This window comes from Erythrolamprus reginae, chromosome 2 (assembly GCF_031021105.1).
Source record: "Erythrolamprus reginae isolate rEryReg1 chromosome 2, rEryReg1.hap1, whole genome shotgun sequence".
NCBI lineage: Eukaryota > Metazoa > Chordata > Lepidosauria > Squamata > Dipsadidae > Erythrolamprus > Erythrolamprus reginae.
Window position 1 is genome coordinate 345,603,310 of NC_091951.1, and position 18,621 is coordinate 345,621,930.

Sequence of the window (18,621 nt, forward strand, 5' to 3'; positions counted from 1 at the left end):
GTGACTGAGTGACCAAGATACTGACTAAGAGAAGTTTTCAAATAGGGGCTTGGACTCTTTTTCAGTGGATTAAGTCACATTATTTGAATAGCCACAAAAAGGACAAATGATAGCATTATTTGTTGAGGAGCATAATCACATTTTAAGGTTTTGTACTGAACCCACAAGGTTCAGTATGATAACATATTAGGCAAGTAGCTCAATTTTCTTGAATTGATATAAACGTTCAGTTCTATATAATGATTAAAATGCTTAAAGCGTTTATTTATTTATTTATTGGATTTGTATGCCGCCCCTCTCCGGAGACTCGGGGCGGCTAACAGCAACAATAAAGCAGTGTACAATAGTAGTCTGATGTTAGAAACAATTAAAAACCCATTAATATAAAAAACCAAACATACATACATACATACCATGCATAGAATTGTAAAGGCCTGGGGGGAAGAGGGTCTCAATTCCCCCGTGCCTGACGGCAGAGGTGGGTTTTAAGCAGCTTACGAAAGGCAAGGAGGGTGGGGGCAATTCTAATCTTTGGGGAGAGTTGGTTCCAGAGGGCCGGGGCCACAGAGAAGGCTCTTCCCCTGGGTCCCGCCAAGCGACATTCTTTAGTTGACGGGACCCGGAGAAGATCCACTCTGTGGGACCTAACTGGTTGCTGGGACCCTGAGATAATCTGGTCCGGTGCCATGAAGGGCTTTATAGGTCATAACCAACACTTTGAATTGTGATCGGAAACTGATCGGCAACCAATGCAGACTGCGGAGTGTTGGTGTAACATGGGCATACTTAGAGAAGCCCATGATTGCTCTCGCAGCTGCATTCTGCACGATCTGAAGTTTCCGAACATTTTTCAAAGGTAGCCCCATGTAGAGAGCATTACAGTAGTCGAGTTTCGAGGTGATGAGGGCATGAGTGACTGTGAGCAGTGACTCCCGGCCCAAGTAGGGTCGCAACTGGTGCACAAGGCGAACCTGGGCAAACGCCCCCCTCGCCACAGCTGAAAGATGTTTCTCTAATGTGAGCTGTGGGTTGAGGAGGACGCCCAAGTTGCGAACCTTCTCTGAGGGGGCCAGTGATTCTCCCACTAGGGTAATGGACGGACAGATGGAATTGTCCTTCGGAGGTAAGACCCACAGCCACTCCGTCTTGTCTGGGTTGAGCTTAAGTTTGTTGACACTCATCCAGGCCCCAACATCCTCCAGGCACCGGCACATTACTTCCACTGCTTCGTTGGCTGGACATGGGGTGGAGATGTATAACTGGGTATCATCGGCGTATTGATGATACCTTACCCCATGCCCTTGGATGATTTCACCCAGTGGTTTCATGTAGATATTAAATAGTAGCGGGGAGAGGACCGACCCCTGAGGCACCCCACAAGGGAGAGACTTAGAGGTCGACCTCTGACCCCCCACTAACACCGACTGCGACCGACCAGAGAGGTATGAGGAGAACCACTGAAGAACAGTGCCTCCCACTCCCAACCCCTCCAGCCGGTGCAGAAGGATATCATGGTCGATGGTATCGAAAGCCGCTGAGAGGTCAAGAAGCACCAGGACAGAGGACAAGCCCCTGTCTTGGGCCCACCAGAGATCATCCATCAACGCAACCAAAGCAGTTTCCGTGCTGTAGCCGGGCCTGAATCCAGACTGTTGAGGACCTAGATAATCAGCTTCTTCCAAGGACTGCTGGAGCTGAAATGCCACCACCTTCTCGACAACCTTCCCCATAAAGGGAAGGTTGGAGACTGGACGGTAGTTATTGAGTACAGCTGGGTCCAGGGAAGGCTTCTTGAGGAGGGGGGCGCACAAGTGCCTCCTTATAAGGGGCTGGAAAGGACCCACTCCCCAAGGAAGCGTTGACAATCTCCCGGACCCAGCTCCGCGTCACCTCTCGATTGGCCGAAACCAACCAAGAGGGACATGGATCCAGTAGACAGGTGGCAGAACACACAGCTCCAATGACCCTGTCCACTTCCTTAGGTGTCACCAAGTCAAACTCCTCCCAGACAGATGGACAAAGATGTTTAGCCCCAGTCACCTCGACTGACTCGTTGTCAGTCGACTCTGTTTTACAATTGGAGTCGAGGTCCGCTCGAATCCGAGCACTTTTATCAGCGAAAAACATGTTAAAATCCTCAGCACGGGCTCCCCAACTCCCTCCTGGTTAAGAAGGGAGCGGGTTACCCTAAACAGAGCGACCGGGTGGGATTCCGCTGATGCAATCAAGGTGGCATGATATGCGCATCTTGCCGCCTTGAGCGCCACTTTGTAAGTCATAATATGAGCTCTTACAAGTGTTCGATCGGATTCGGACTTACTCTTCCTCCATCGCTTCTCTAGACGTCTCTTCTGGCGTTTCAACTCCCGGAGCTCCTCGTTGAACCATGGAGCTCTGCGGGGTGTAGTGCCGCGGAGAAGTTGCAGCGGCGCAATTCGGTCAAGGGCCTCTGCTGCAACCTTGTTCCAGGCCTCAGCCAGAGACTCTGCCAAACTGTGGGTATAAACATACTATTTAATTATTTCCTATCTTAAAAGTAATTGAGGACCACACTAAGGAGGAAGGACAAGAAAAAAACTATTAAGTATTCAACAAATAATGCATATACTGTACTTACTACCTCTATTGCATCTACACACACACACATGGGGGCAACAGCTCATCACTGATTAGAAGGCTGAAGGCTAAAATTCATGAGAGACAGTAGCAGGAATTGGGTATGCCTAGTTTAATGAAAAGAAAAATTGGTGTATATGGATGATATGACCTATAAAACCCTTCATGGCATCGGACCAGAATATCTCCGGGACCGCCTTCTGCCGCACGAATCCCAGCGACCGATTAGGTCCCACAGAGTTGGCCTTCTCCGGGTCCCGTCGACTAAACAATGTCGTTTGGCGGGTCCCAGGGGAAGGGCCTTCTCTGTGGCGGCCCCGACTCTCTGGAACCAGCTCCCCCCGGAAATTAGAACTGCCCCCTCCTTGCCTTCCGTAAACTCCTTAAAACCCACCTTTGCTGCCAGGCATGGAATTGAGATATCTCCCCTGGGCCTATACAATTTATGTATGGTATGTTTGTATGTATGTCTGATTAATAATGGGGTTTTTTAAATGTTTTTAAATTATTAGATTTGTTATGAATTGTTCTATTGCTGTTGTGAGCCACCCGGAAGAGAGGGGCGGCATACAAATCGAATGAATGAATGAATGAATGAATGAATGAATGAATGAATGATACTAACGTTCCAATATTTGAGGCGTTGCCACAGAGAACTGGGAGGGGGGGATTCAAGCCATTCTCCAAAGCACCTGAAGTCAAGGCAAAGAACAATGGATGGAAACTAATCAAGGAGAGAAGCAATTTAAAACTAAGTGGAAATTCCCTAACAGTGAGAGCAGTTGACCAGTGGAACTGCTTGCCTCCAGAAATTGTGGCTTATTCCAACCCTGGAGGCTTTTAAGAAGAGATTAGACAACCATTTTTCTGAAATTGTATATGATTTCTTGTTTAAGCAGGGGGTTGGACTAGAAAACCTCCAAGGTCCCACCCAACTCTGTTATTTTGTATATAAAGATATAGGCTAATTTTTGCATCGAAACCAATGTTGTTTGGCGAGACCCATGGGAAGAGCCTTCTCTGTGGCGGCCCCGACTCTCTGGAACCAACTCCCCCGCAGAGATCAGAATTGCCCCCACCCTCCTCGCCTTTCGTAACTCCTTAAAACCCACCTCTGTCGTCAGGCATGGGGGAACTGAGATAACTTCCCCAAGCCTATATTGTTTATGTATGGTATGTTGTGTGCATGTTTTTTAAATTATGGGTTTTTAGTTTTAATTATTAGATTTGTATTGTATATTGTTTTTCTATTACTGCTGTGAGCCGCCCTGAGTCTACGGAGAGGAGTGGCATACAAATTATATATATATATAATATAAGCTTATAACTTCAGCCTGATGATGGTGAATGTGATTTCACCGAAATGTCGCATAGACACTCAAAATATTACACGGGGCAAAACCCGAACTCAGAACAATCTAATATAGATTGTATAGATCTAATATAGATTGTTCTGAGTTCGGGTTTTGCCCCGTGTAATATTTTGAGTGTCTATGCGACATTTCGGTGAAATCACATTCACCATCATCAGGCTGAAGTTATAAGCTTCGTGCTGCTGTAAATATAGTTTAATATATATATTTATATATATATATTTATATTTATATATATGTGTGTGTGTTTTTTTAATGTTGGATCACCCTGGTATATTGAAGGAATGTCACAGCTCCTTTTTGCCTCTAGGCCCAACCCAGGACCATTTCAAGGCAGTTAATTTATTCATAGCCGACAACATTTGATACATATATATATATGATTCTTTGCTAGCAGTGATAAACTGGTATTGTTGTTGGGTTTTTTCCTATTCGTTCTATGTGGACAGCATTCCATCTCTGTATCCACAGAGAACCAAATCTGGCACATAAAGATATGCAAATCCTTCACTCCCTAAAAATAGAAACCGAGTTTAAACATCACACCAAGCCATAATGTGATTTGTATGTTCTTGGCTTAGAGTGACCTATGAAAGACAGGGAATCAAACAATAGTTTTAGGGAGCAAGTCACCATGTGTGAATGGCTGAATGATTGCAGCTATGTAGAAAAAGGTAGAAAAAGACACACACCATTTGTTGGCAGCTTCCTGACTTATTTCTGGTTTATTCTGATACCCCGAAGTTTTTAACTACATTATGAAGATGCATAGCAACAGCAGATTAAAAAAGAAATGAGAATACAAATCCGAAATTGCTCAAAATCTTTTTCTGTTTGTCAGACTGACTGCGTTCTTTTATATGTGGGTGTGAGCTTTCAGTCAATGTTGGCTCTTGGCAGCTCCGTAGACAAGTCCCCGTGGTTCTTTCTATGAGGTTATTTAATAACTTACAGTTAAAACAAACTCTGTATTAACATGCTGCTAATGGGAACCCAGAATTAAAGTGGAAGTAATTGAGAAGAGATTTCCTTTGAGGTTGTTTATTATGAGACATCTTTGAGGAGGTTCTCAACTTGATTGCACAATATAAAGTCGCTCATCAGCCTTTTGGGGTTGGTTGCTATTGGTGGTTAAACATTGAGGAGCAGAAAGAACTACTACCTGTTAAGAAGAGGAAGGAGGAGGAGGAGGAGGAGGAGGAGGGGGAGGGAGAGGAGGAAGGAGAGAAGAAGAAGATGAAGGAGAATAAAAAGAAGGAGGAGGAGGAGACAAAGAAGAAGAAGAAGATGATGATGATGATGAAGGAGGAGAAGGAGAATAAGGAAAAGACAAAGAAGAAGAACAAGAAGAAGAAGAAGAGCAACAACAACAAGAAGAAGAAGAACAACAACAACAAGAAGAAGAAGAAGAAGAACAAGAAGAAGGAGAAGAAGAAGAAGAAGAACAAGAAGAAGAAGAAGAACAAGAACAAGAACAAGAAGAACAAGAAGTACAAGAAGAAGAACAAGAAGAACAAGAACAAGAAGAACAAGAAGAAGAACAAGAAGAACAAGAAGGACAACAACTACTACAACAACAACAGGTAGCCCATGACAGCAAATCTTGTAGACTGCATTCTTTACTGTGTTATTAGAGTCCTTGGTGGTCTCGGAGCTTAGTTGTTTTCCTGCAGACATTTCATTATCCAACTAGGTTACATCATCAATCCTAAAATGGAATGAGTTTTGTGGTGAGGAGGAAGAGGAAGAGGAGGAGAGGTGGTGGAGGACTACGTGGTCCTTTGTGCTTTCTGAGCTTGGTTGTTTTCTTGAAGACATTTCATTACACAAACTAGGTATCATCATCAGTGCTAGTAATGAATAGTTTGCTTTATGTTTACCTAAAGTTCACTGTATGTTAGTATTCAGAGAAGGAAATTTCTCCTTAGTTCTAGGTTGCTTCTCTCCTTGGTTAGTTTCCACCCATTACTTCTAGTCCTTGTCAGAGTTGTGTTTAGAAGCTGCCTGCCCAGAAGTAGAAAGGATATCAAGCACTGGAGAGGTTTCAGAATGAAGACACTACAGCAGGAATTCTTCAGAAGATTTTTACTTCTTAGTATCAAAACTATACTCTCCATTCTATATTGCAGAACATCAAACTGTCTTACTAGATGACTCCACTACTAACCATAAACTACAACAAACCACCACTGACCACAAGCCACACCCATGCAAAGGTGCATTACAGTATATACAGATCTTGACCAATCAGGACATAGCACATTCTGCCGATGCTCCATGACTCAGCATTCCTTTTACTTTACACCAGCGGTCCCCAAACTACAGCCCGCGGGCCACATGTGGCCCACCGAGGCCATTTATCCGGCCCGTGGGTGAGTGACACAACACAGGGTTCCATTTAATTTTCTATGACTAAAATGCGGTATTTTGTTAGTAACTAATATCAATCATCAAAAAAGTTGCAAAAGTTTTTTTTCTAATTTTGTCATCCAGTTACATTCATTTTCTTTTAATTAAATTCCCTCCTTAATGTTCCTTCAAAAAGTACACCAATTATATTCTAACTTATTAACCATTATGCCAAAGTGCTTCCTTCTTTCTTTATACATTTTTCTATAAGCCAAGAAAACCTACAATCAGATGTTAACAAAAGAAAATTAAAAACAAAATATAAACATATATGAATTTCAGACTTCTTCCCCCCCTCTAAATAGTACATTCCCATTTTGTTTTTTATTTTAAAATAAGGTATGTGCAGTGTGCATAGGGATTTGTTCATAGTGTTTTTTAATAGTCTGGCCCTCCAACGGTCTGAGGGACAGTGAACTGGCCCCCTGTGTAAAAGGTTTGAGGACCCCTGCTTTACACTAATTACAACCCTTTTCACTGTAATTGCAATATTATCTCAGGTACTAATCCTGACAGTCCTGCCTTCAGGTGTTTTCGGGAATAGATTGACTCGCCTCTTCTTTGTGGCATCCCCTGAGATACCGAAGTGCCTGGAATTTATATATAGGTTATGACCTATAAAGCCCTTCATGGCATCGGACCAGAATATCTCCGGGACCGCCTTCTGCTGCACAAATCCCAGCGACCATTTAGGTCGCACAGAGCTGGCCTTCTCCGGGTCCCGTCAATGAAACAATGTCGTCTGGCAGGACCCAGGGGAAGAGTCTTCTCTGTGGTGGCCCCGACTCTCTGGAATCAACTCCCCATGGAGATTAGGACTGCCCCCACCCTCCTTGCCTTTCGCAAACTCCTCAAACCCCACTTCTGTTGTCAGGCATGGGGAAATTGATTCCCCTGGGCCGTTTCCATTTTATGTATGGTCTGTATGAGATTATTATTATTATTATTATTATTATTATTATTATTATTGTTGTTATTATTATTATTATTATTATTATTATTATTATTATTATTAATTAGATTTGTATGCCATCCCTCTCCGAAAACTCAGGGCGGCTCACAACAGTAATAAAAACAATATAGTAGTGAAACAAATCTAATATTAAAAAACATATAAAACCCTATCATTATTTTTTAAAACACCAAACAGCACATTCATACCAAACACAAAACAAAGTATAAAAAAGCCTGGGGGAAAGGTGTCTCAATTCCCCCATGCCTGGCGGTATAAGTGAGTCTTGAGTAGTTTACGAAAGACAGGGAGGGTGGGGGCAGTTCTAATCTCCGGGGGGAGTTGGTTCCAGAGGGCCGGGGCCGCCACAGAGAAGGCTCTTCCCCTGGGGCGCGCCAAACAACATTGTTTAGTCGATGGGACCCAGAGAAGGCCAACTCTGTGGGACCTTATCGGTCGCTGGGATTCGTGTGGTAGCAGGCGGTTCCGGAGGTATTCTGGTCCAATGCCGTGTAGGGCTTTAAAGGTCATGACCAACACTTTGAATTGTGACCGGAAACTGATCGGCAGCCAATGCAAGCCACGGAATGTTGAAGAAACGTGGGCGAATCTTGGAAGCCCCACAATGGCTCTCGCGGCTGCGTTCCTCACGATCTGAAGTTTCCGAACACTTTTCAAAGGTGGCCCCATGTAGAGAGCATTGCAGTAGTCGAACCTCGAGGTGATGAGGGCATGAGTGACTGTGGAATCCAGATGTATGATTGTTTTTTAAATTTGTTTTAATCATTGGATTTGTATTGTGTCCTGTTGTGAGCCACTCCGAGCCTTCGGAGAGGGGCGGCATACAAATCAAATTAATAAATAAATGAAATAAATAAAATATGTATATACATTGCTCAAAAAAATAAAGGGAACACTTAAAAAACAGAATATAACTTCAAGTAAATCAAACCTCTGTGAAATCAAACTGTCCACTTAGGAAGCAACACTGATTGACAATCAATTTCACATGCTGTTGTGCAAATGGAATAGTTGTGCAAATGAAATATTCTGTGAGAATATTTCATTCATTCAGATCTAGGATGTGTTATTTGAGTGTTCCCTTTATTTTTTTGAGCAGTCTATATTCCACTTGCTCCTTTCCTTCCTCCCTCTCTTCCTTAATTTTGAGCCTTTTAATATCTTCTCGCCCTTTAGGAGTAGTGATTTCTGACAGTCTCAAAATGGGAGAGCAGTGTGGTCGGGTGGTAGGAAAAGCAAGTAGGATGCTTGGCTGCATAGCTAGAGGTATAACAAGCAGGAAGAGGGAGATTGTGATCCCGCTATATAGAACGCTGGTGAGACCACATTTGGAATAATACTGTGTTCAGTTCTGGAGACCTCACCTACAAAAAGATATTGACAAAATTGAACGGTCCAAAGATGGGCTACAAGAATGGTGGAAGGTCTTAAGCATAAAATGTATCAGGAAAGACTTAATGAACTCAATCTGTATAGTCTGGAGGACAGAAGGAAAAGGGGGGGACATGATCGAAACATTTAAATATGTCAAAGGGTTAAATAAGGTTCAGGAGGGAAGTGTTTTTAATAGGAAAGTGAACACTAGAACAAGGGGACACAATCTGAGGTTAGTTGGGGGAAAGATCAAAAGCAACGTGAGAAAATATTATTTTACTGAAAGCGTAGTAGATCCTTGGAACAAACTTCCAGCAGACGTGGTTGGTAAATCCACAGTAACTGAATTTAAACATGCCTGGGATAAACATATATCCATCTTAAGATAAAATACAGGAAATATTATAAGGACAGACTAATTGATCATGAGGTCTTTTTCTGCCGTCAGTCTTCTATGTTTCTATTTTTCTCCAGTCTATTCATACAAAGTCTCTGTTTTCACGGGTGATATTTACGGCGCCGGAACGGATGCAAATGTATTCCTAACCATCTACGGAGACTTGGGCGATACCGGGGAGAGAAAACTAAGGAAGTCTGAAACAAATACTAACAAGTTTGAAAGAGGACAGGTACTGGTGAATTCTTTTTCTGGCTGCAGTGCTGGTTTCCAAACGGGGTCATCCATTCCTGATTCTTAGAAATTCTTAGGAATGACTCTTAGGAATCTGTTCTGTCGGGCTCTCTGGTAGACTCCTCCCAAAAATTCACAGGTACAAATTTCAGACACACACACTTGAAAATTCAAAACAATGTTCTTTATAATGAAAATTCACTTAACCTAAGCCCTCTTTTGGTATAGGAAAGAGCACTGGTCTCCAAACAAACTGGTAATTTGTACAAGTCCCTTATCAGTTCTGAGATACTTAGCTTGCAGCTGTGAGGTAATTCACAGTCCTTCTTCTTTCACAAAGTGAAACACACTTTGCCATGGTTTAGTTTCAAAGCGGGGGAAAAACCAGCACACAAAAAGTCAAAGTCAGTAAAGCAGTCACGAAACACACCGATCAGATAATCCTCCACAATGGCCAAACCCACAGGTTTGATTGTTGTGTTTCGTGACTGCTTTCCTGACTTTGACCTTTTGTGTGCTGAACATTGTTTTGAATTTTCAGACGTGTGCGTGTCTGAAATTTGTTCCTGTGAATTTTTGGGAGGAGTCTACCAGAGAGCCCGACAGAACAAAGACCAACCAAGAACTTCTCTTCTACTTCCCACAGGAAGACATCTTCACAATGGAAGCTGTCGACCTTGGAACCATCTGTAAAATCAAGATACGCCATGACAACACTCTGCCAAGGCCGGACTGGTACTTGGAGAAAGTTGAAATCCTGAACGATGCCACTGACAGTGTCTACCTATTTGAGTGTGAACGTTGGCTGTCCAGGAAAAAGGAGGATCTAAGTATCGAACGAATCCTTTGGGAAAAAGTAAATCTTGATATTAAAAGGCTTTCTACCTTTCCTAAATTTTAGAGGGAGGAGAGAACACAGTTTTTGTCTAGAGAGTCAAAAGTAGATTAAAAGAGAGATGGGGTCAACAAATGAGGTCCTGGCCAGATGCGTATATGCATAGAGAGGAGACGAGAGCAATTGAAAGCCATAAGCTGGTCCTCATGGAAAAGAAGATGTAGATGTTAGGCGGCGCTTCACATATGGCATATATACATAGAATTATATAGTATATTTTGGATGTTCAGTAAATAAATAGATAGGGAAATTGTATCTCTTTGAGGTGAGGAGAGGACAGGCACCTAACCTTAATCCAAACGCTTGACATGAGTGATGTCGAGTTGGCCACCTTTAAACCAGTCACATGACCTTTAAACCCGGTCACATGGTCAACAAGCCACTCCTACCTGGTCACATGGCCGGCAAGCCACACCCACAAAATAAGCCATGCCCACAGTGTGGTAGTAAAAAATTTTTGCAGCCCTTCGCTGATGAGTCCATTGCCAAGCATTCAAATTATGACCACATGACCGTGGGGAATACTGCAACGGTCGTAAATCCGTGCCATTGTAACTTCAAAAGGTCATAAAGTGAACTCTTATAAATCGAGGGTTTCCTGGCTTCAGGAGATTCACAGAAGTACCAATCATGAGGTTTTTCTTGGTTCTAATTAACCAATTGGAGCTGCTTTGTTATAACCCAGAGACAGAGAATTTTATCTTCTTATTTTTAGCAATTAATCTTGACATCTATTAAAAATAATCTTTGAAAGGGTCCTTTCTCGTCTGCTGAAAATACAGCTGGAGCTAAATGCTGTGTTTCTGATGCAGGCAGGCTTGCAGTAGATAAAACATATTGGGAAGTCAGATGTTTCGACGACGGTGTATTTTTGACTCTGAAAAAATTGCATTTTTATCTTCAACCTATCAGTCCTGCAGTGGGGTCTCGGGGAAAATGAAATTTAAGACAAGGTGCTTTTGATGGAGCGCTTGAGTTTCTGGGATGGAAGGAGGAGAAGCCATTCTGCTTCGAAAAAGCGAGTTTATATCAAAGTCACCTTCTTGAATATAATTAGGGTTGAAAAGAAAAGGGAAAAAAAAGAAAAGAATGTCCCTTAAAGGCATTTTCACTTTCATTTTTTAAAATTTTTATTTATTTGAACAGGAAGAGAGGGGGGACAACTTTAGGCCTATCAACATCTAGATTGCATCTTGCCAATTTTTATGTTTATTTATTTGTTTGTTTTAAAACTTTTTTTGAGGGAGATGCAAGGAGAGAATTGCATACTAACAAGCAAAAAGCCAGCTTCACTTTAACAGAATAATGGTATAACAGAGTTAAAAAGGGATCTTGGAGGTCTTCTAGACCAACCCCCTGCTTAAATAGGAAACTCTGTAATATTCCAGACAAGTTTAGTCTCTTCTTAAAAGCTTCTGGATGCAAGCAGTTCCACTGGTCAATTGTCCTTCACTGTTAGGCAGTCTCTCCTTAATTCCAGATTGGTTCTCCTCTTCATTATTTTCCATCCATTGTGTCTTATTTTGTCTTCTGATGCTTTGGAAAATACGATATCTTTCGGAGTATAAGATGCACTGGAGTATAAGACACACCTTAGTTTATAGGGAGGAAAATAGGGAAAAGAATCGGCTTAACAGATATTCATCTGGCTAGCTTCCTTAGTCTGGTCATCTTCAGCACATTATTTTATCCCCTGGTTAGGGCTTTAAAAAAACTTTATTCAGAGAGAGTAACAATGAAAGAGCTTGCAAGCCAGTAAGAGCAGAGAACATCATTAGCACCTGGAAAGAAACATTATGAGTAATGGAAAAAAAACCCTGCAAAGTCTTAGGGCTTGGAAAACATTCTTTGCAGAGAGTAACAATGAAAGAGCTTGCAAGCCAGTAAGAGCAGAGAACATCATTAGCACCTGGAAAGAAACATTATGAGCAATGGGGAAAAAACCCCTGCAAAGTCTTAGGGCTTGGAAAACATTCTTTGCAGAGAGTAACAATGAAAGAGCTTGCAAGTCAGTATGAGCTGGGAATATTGTTAGCACCTGGTTAGGGCTGGAAAGAAATATTCGGAGCAAGTAAAGCGATGGATTAAAAAAACACTACAGTGTTTGGAAAACATTCTTCGCAGAGAGAAACAACGAAAGAGCCTGCAAGGTAAGACCTGGGAAGATTGTTAGCAGCTAGTTAGGTGGGGGGGGGGAGGAGGAGGAAGCTACATTCCGAGTATAAGACGCACCCAAATTATCAGCCTCTTTTAGGGAGGAAAAAGGTACATCTTATACTCTAAAAAATACAGTAGGTTTCTACATGGAACTTAGAACCTAAAATTAGTGGCTGGCTCCAGCCCTATGCTTCATCTGTAACTGTGTCCATTTTAGTTCTACCCATCTGTTTCAATGGCTCAGAAACTGAGCTATAAAAATGTGGTGGTAAAATACAAACAAGCGGTCAAATCTCCTGGGTTGTCCCAAAGAGGAGGAGGGGTCAACTTATTTTCCAAAATACCTGAGGGCAGAACACGAAACAATGGATGGAAACTAATGAAGGAGAGAAGCAACCTGGAATTAAGGAGAAACAAACAACGAGGACAATTAAAAATAATTTGACCCCTTCTTCTTTATAGCAGGCCCTCAAATACTGGAATACAGTGTTCCCTCGATTTTCGCGAGTTCGAACTTCGCGGAACGTCTATACCACGGTTTTTCAAAAATATTAATTAAAAAATACTTCGCAGATTTCCCCCCTATACCATGGTTTTTCCAGCCCGATGACGTCATATGTCATTGCCAAATTTTCGTCTGCCTTTAAAAAACATTTTTTAAAATAAACTTTAATAAATAAACATGGTGAGTAATAATCTAAATAGTTGCTAAGGGAGTGGGAAATTGTGGGGTTTAAAGTGTTAAGGGAAGGTTTTTGATACTGTTCATAGCCAAAAATAGTGTATTTACTTCCGCATCTCTACTTTGCAGAAATTCGACTTTCGCGGGCGGGCTCGGAACGCATCCCCCGCGAAAATCGAGGGAACACTGTATTGTTGTCAAGTCCCCTCTAGTCCTTATACAGGGTGCGTTCCAAAAGTAATGCAATTATTTTTTTAAAAAAAAATAATTTATTGAACAGATTTGCACAAACACTTAAAATTCTTCAAAGTAATGTCCTTGGGCCTCTACACATTTTTTCCAGTGACTCTGCCATGACCGGTATGAGCCCTGGAAGGCGTCTTCATCACAGTGGATTGGATCTCTTCTATGGACAAAAAACGGGTTCCTTTCAGGGCTGCCTTAATCCAAGGGAACAAAAAGAAGTCTGCTGGGGCAACATCAGGGCTATAGGGGGGGACAGCATTGGCACCTAGTGTTTGGCCAGGAACTCAACGACTTGTAGCGCGTTGTGGCAAGGTGCGTTGTCGTGATGGAGTTGCCAGGTAGCGGAGATGTCTTTTCTCGTCCTGATGACCCTTTTTCGGAGTCTTTCCAGCACATCCACGTAGTAGGCAGCGTTAACTGTCTGTCCTTGAGGAACAAACTCCTTATGGACCACTCCTTTACTGTCGAAAAAGACAATGAGCATTGTTTTCACTTTTGATTTGCTCATTCTTGCCTTTTGGGTCTTGGCGGACTGGTCAGTGTGTCACTCAGAGCTTTGGTGTTTTGTTTCTAGGTCATATTCAAAAACCCAGGTCTCATCGGTGTTGTGGTTGGCTCTGACCCAGGTCCTGCCCTAGGGAATGGGGAGGTGGATGCAGGGGAAAATTCAACATGTCACAGGCCTGTGTTATTGCCGACAGAATCAGTTCAGAGTTTAGTTTCCTCGGACGAAGAAGAAGGTGGGAGTGACTCGGCAGAGGAGGGCTTGGCACACAGCCCAGGCAGTCAATCTCCCTTATCTTCCTTTGATTCAGATGATGACGTTTTGGACCCACGTAAGCGCAGAATTATGCGTAGAAGAGACCAAGTAAGAACATATTACAGGAAATAAGTGAGGCCACCTGTGTTTGGGTGGGGCTCCAGTAATTAGGGCTGCTGCTGTAAATAGCAGCATGTGGGTTTGGCCGTTGTGGAAGAATATCTGATCGGAGTTCGTCAGGAATCTTGTGTTGCTGGACTTTGTTGCTTTTTCACACCTTTGAAAACAAAGCAAAGCGACGTGTATGTGTGTCTCACTTCGTTGGAAGAAGAAGGGTTGTGAAGTTTCTTCACAGCTGCTAGCTAAGTACTTAATGACTGCTTAAGGGAAATTGTACAGACTATCCGGTTGTTTTGGGAAGAGTGCTCTTTGCAATACAAAAAGAGTGCTTTGTTTATTTTAAATTTTGTGATAAAGAATTTTTTTTTTTAATTTTCAAACATGTGTGTGTCTGAAATTTGTACCCTTGAATTTTCGGGAGGCTCCTACCAGAGAGCCCGGCAGAACAATCACCAGTGATGACGTTGTCCAAATAATCCGGTTCAATTTCTATATGTTGCAAAAGCTCACTTGAAATTCCCATTCCATTTTTTTCATGACACGGTTGGTGCGCAGAGGTTTACAATAACTGACGTCCTGCCGCTTCCACAGCTTGGAGAGCTCTGAGACCAGTTTTGGGGCAAAGCGTAGCGTTCCCCCCACCTACTCCAAGTGCTTCGGACCCACTCCGACCAATAGGAGCGGCGCAGGAAATTCAATTGCATTATTCCTCCACTCAAAACAGAATATCCTACGAAAATAGACTAACTATCCTGGGTCTTCAAAGCTTAGAACTACGGCGCCTAAAACACGATTTAAGTATTGCCCACAAGATCATATGCTGCAATGTCCTTCCGGTCAACGACTACTTCAGCTTCAACCGCAACAACACAAGAGCACACAACAGATTCAAATTTAATATTAACCGCTCCAAACTTGACTGTAAAAAATATGACTTTAACAATCGAGTTCTCGAAGCGTGGAACTCATTACCGGACTCAATAGTGTCAACTCCCAACCCCCAACATTTCTCCCTTAGACTCTCCACGATTGACCTCTCCAGGTTCCTAAGAGGCCAGTAAGGGGCATATATAAGTGCACTGATGTGCCTATCGTCCCCTGTCCAATTGTCTTTCCTTATCTCATATATCATATATATTCTCTCCTTATCTATCTATCTATCTATCTATCTATCTATCTATCTATCTATCTATCTATCTATCTATCTATACTATATATATATATATCATATATATTCTCTCCATATCTCTTATATCATATATATTCTCTTCTTTTTTACTTTCTATCTTTATATATATTACTTAATGTCTATTCTCTTCGATATGTATTGTATATTGGACAAAAAATAAATAAAATAAATAAAAAATAAATAAAAAACTTTTGAACGCACCCTGTTTTTCTAGTCTAGCTAAATCCTGCAACCGTTCTGATGAAGTCTAATTAATTCCCCCCCCCCCCTTTAAAGGCAATGAATAACAGCAACTCAGTAAGCCAGCTCTCACTGGATTCTTCTCATATACTGGTATTAAATACAACGCCATCTAACTTGTCTCTGGAGTCTTTCCATTTGTCCTTATGCTAATATATACGTGTTTCCACGGCAATGTGCAATTAAAACATTACTTTGTCTTATAAAATAAATCCCTACAACTCAACCCATTTTCCTCAACAAGGTTTTCCTGGGCAAAAGGGCGAATGCCGCCTATTAATTTTGAGCCCGTTAATTAATCCACATACTGTATTTCGAATTCTAATTAGCTCCTTCTCTCCCCCTGCCCCGGTTGGGATTCCAAAAGTTTCCTTTTTCACCCCTGCATGTGATGGGGAACAAGACCTGTTTCATGAAAGAAAGATTTAAGTTTGCAGGATGCGGCAGAGCAACAAAGCTGCAGAGGGGCTGTGAACGGTTAGAGAGCGGTGCTAAAATGTAAGTTTTAGTATTAGTATTTTTTTTAGTATTTATTGTATTTGTATGCCGCCCCTCTCTGCAGACTCGGGGTGGCTAACAACAGTAATAAAACGGCATATAACAATAATCCAACACTAAAAACAGTTAAAAACCCATTATTATAAAAAACCAATCATACATACAGACATACCATGCATAAAATTGTAAAGGCCTAGGGGGAAAGAGTATCTCAATTCCCCCATGTCTGGCGGCAGAGGTGGGTTTTAAGCAGAGGTGGGTTACGAAAGGCAAGGAGGGTGGGGGCAATTCTAATCTCTGGGGGGAGTTGGGTCCAGAGGGCCGGGGCAGCCACAGAGAAGGCTCTTCCCCTGGGTCCCACCAACCAACATTGTTTAGTTGACGGGACCCGGAGAAGGCCAACTCTGTGGGACCCAACTGGTCACTGGGATTCGTGCAGCAGAAGGCGGTCCCTGAGATAATCTGGTCTGGTGCCATGAAGGGCTTTAATTTTATTTTATGTTGAATGGTCTTTATCTTTATCTTTATTTAGATTTGTATGCCGCCCCTCTCCGCAGACTCGGGGCGGCTCACAGCAAGACAGAACAATTCATAACAAATCCAAATATAATTTAAAATATTTAAAAAGAACCCCATTTTACTAACAAACACACACACAAACATACCATGCATAAATTGTACATGCCCAGGGAGGTGTTTCAGTTGCCCCATGCCTGCGGCAAAGGTGGGTTTTAAGGAGTTTACGGAAGGCAGGGAGAGTAGGGGCAGTTCTAATCTCTGGGGGGAGTTGGTTCCAGAGAGTCGGGGCCGTTCACATGGTGAACTACATGGAGTTGAACTGAGTGAAATCGGGTGATATATCAGTGATTAATTTATTAAAGGTAATGTTCACAATTACTAGTTTCAATAGAAAGGTAAATGAGGTATTGATCAATCAGGTGCTCAAACAAAATCCCTGCTCGATCCACAGCTGACTTCAGAACATCATCTTTCGGCTGTTGTGAGGAGGGTGTTTGCCCAGTTCGCCTGGTGCACCAGTTGTGGCCCTATTTGGACAGGGAGTCCCTGCTCACAGTCACTCATGCCCTTATCACTTTGAGGTTTGACTACTGCAATGCTCTCTACACTTTGTAAAGTGTTCGGAAACTTCAGATCATGCAGAAAGTGGCCGCGCGAGCAGTCATGAGTCTTCCCAGATATGCGCATGTTTCGTCAACACTCCACGGCCTGTATTGGTTGCCGATTAGTTTCCAGACACAATTCAAAATGTTGGTGATGACCTACAAAGCCCTATATGGCATCAGACCAGAATACCTATGGGACCGCCTTCTGCTGCACGAATCCCAGCGGCTGATTAGGTCCCACAGAATCGGCTTTCTCCAGGTCCCATTGACCAATGTCGTCTGGCGGGGCCTAGGGGAAGAGCTTTCTCTGTGGTGGCCCCGGCCCTCTGGAATCAACTCTCCCCGGAGATTCGAACTGTCCCCACCCTTCTCACCTTCTGCAAGACTCTGAAAACCCATCTATGTCGCCAGGCATGATATAATTGATGTATCCCTTGGCTAGTAAGGTTTATGTATGGTTATGATTGGGTAGTATTGTCTGTTTTTTAATGATAGGGGTTTTTAGCCATAGTTTTTAATTATTGGATTTGTTGTACATTGTTTATTGTTGCTGTGAACTACCCCGAGTCTTTGGAGAGGGGCAGCATAGAAACATAGAAGACTGACGGCAGAAAAAGACCTCATGGGCCATCTAGTTTGCCCTTATACTATTTCCTGTATTTTATCTTACAATGGATATATGTTTATCCCAGGCATGTTTAAATTCAGTTACTGTGGATTTACCAACCACGTCTGCTGGAAGTTTGTTCCAAGGATCTACTACTCTTTCAGTAAAATAATATTTTCTCAGGTTGCTTTTGATCTTTCCCCCAACTAACTTCAGATTGTGTCCCCTTGTTCTTGTGTTCACTTTCCTATTAAAAACACTTCCCTCCTGGACCTTATTTAACCCTTTAACATATTTAAATGTTTCGATCATGTCCCCCCTTTTCCTTCTGTCCTCCAGACTATACCGATTGAGTTCAAATCTAATAAATTATTAATTATTATTATTATCACTGTTGTACAAAGAGTGAAGAGAAGAACAAAGGTGATTAGGGGACTGGAGATTAAAACATGAAGAACGGTTGCAGGAATTGGGTATGTCTAGTTTAATGAAAAGAAGGACCAGGGGAGACAAGATGGCAGTCTTTCAATATTTGCCACAAAGAAGAGAGGGATTCAACCTATTCTCCAAAGCACCCGAGGGAAGCACAAGAAGCAATGGATGTAAACTGAGAAATTTCCTGATAATGACACCCATCAATCATGGAACGGTTTTCCTTCAATGATTGTACTTGGAGTACTCATATCCAATGACCTAATTCCTAGAGCCCATTGCAACAACATTGCTA

General features: G+C 42.3%; 1 protein-coding gene across 1 annotated transcript in view; it reads left to right on the forward strand.

Annotated features, from left to right (window-relative positions):
- Window positions 1–18,621, forward strand: part of LOC139159060 (lipoxygenase homology domain-containing protein 1-like) — a 152,881-nt gene that overhangs the window by 73,681 nt on the left and 60,579 nt on the right. The window contains exons 19-20 of the mRNA XM_070736423.1: window positions 9,220–9,374; window positions 10,023–10,232. Coding sequence (XP_070592524.1) covers window positions 9,220–9,374; window positions 10,023–10,232 — 365 coding nt within the window. The remainder of the gene's footprint in view (window positions 1–9,219; window positions 9,375–10,022; window positions 10,233–18,621) is intronic.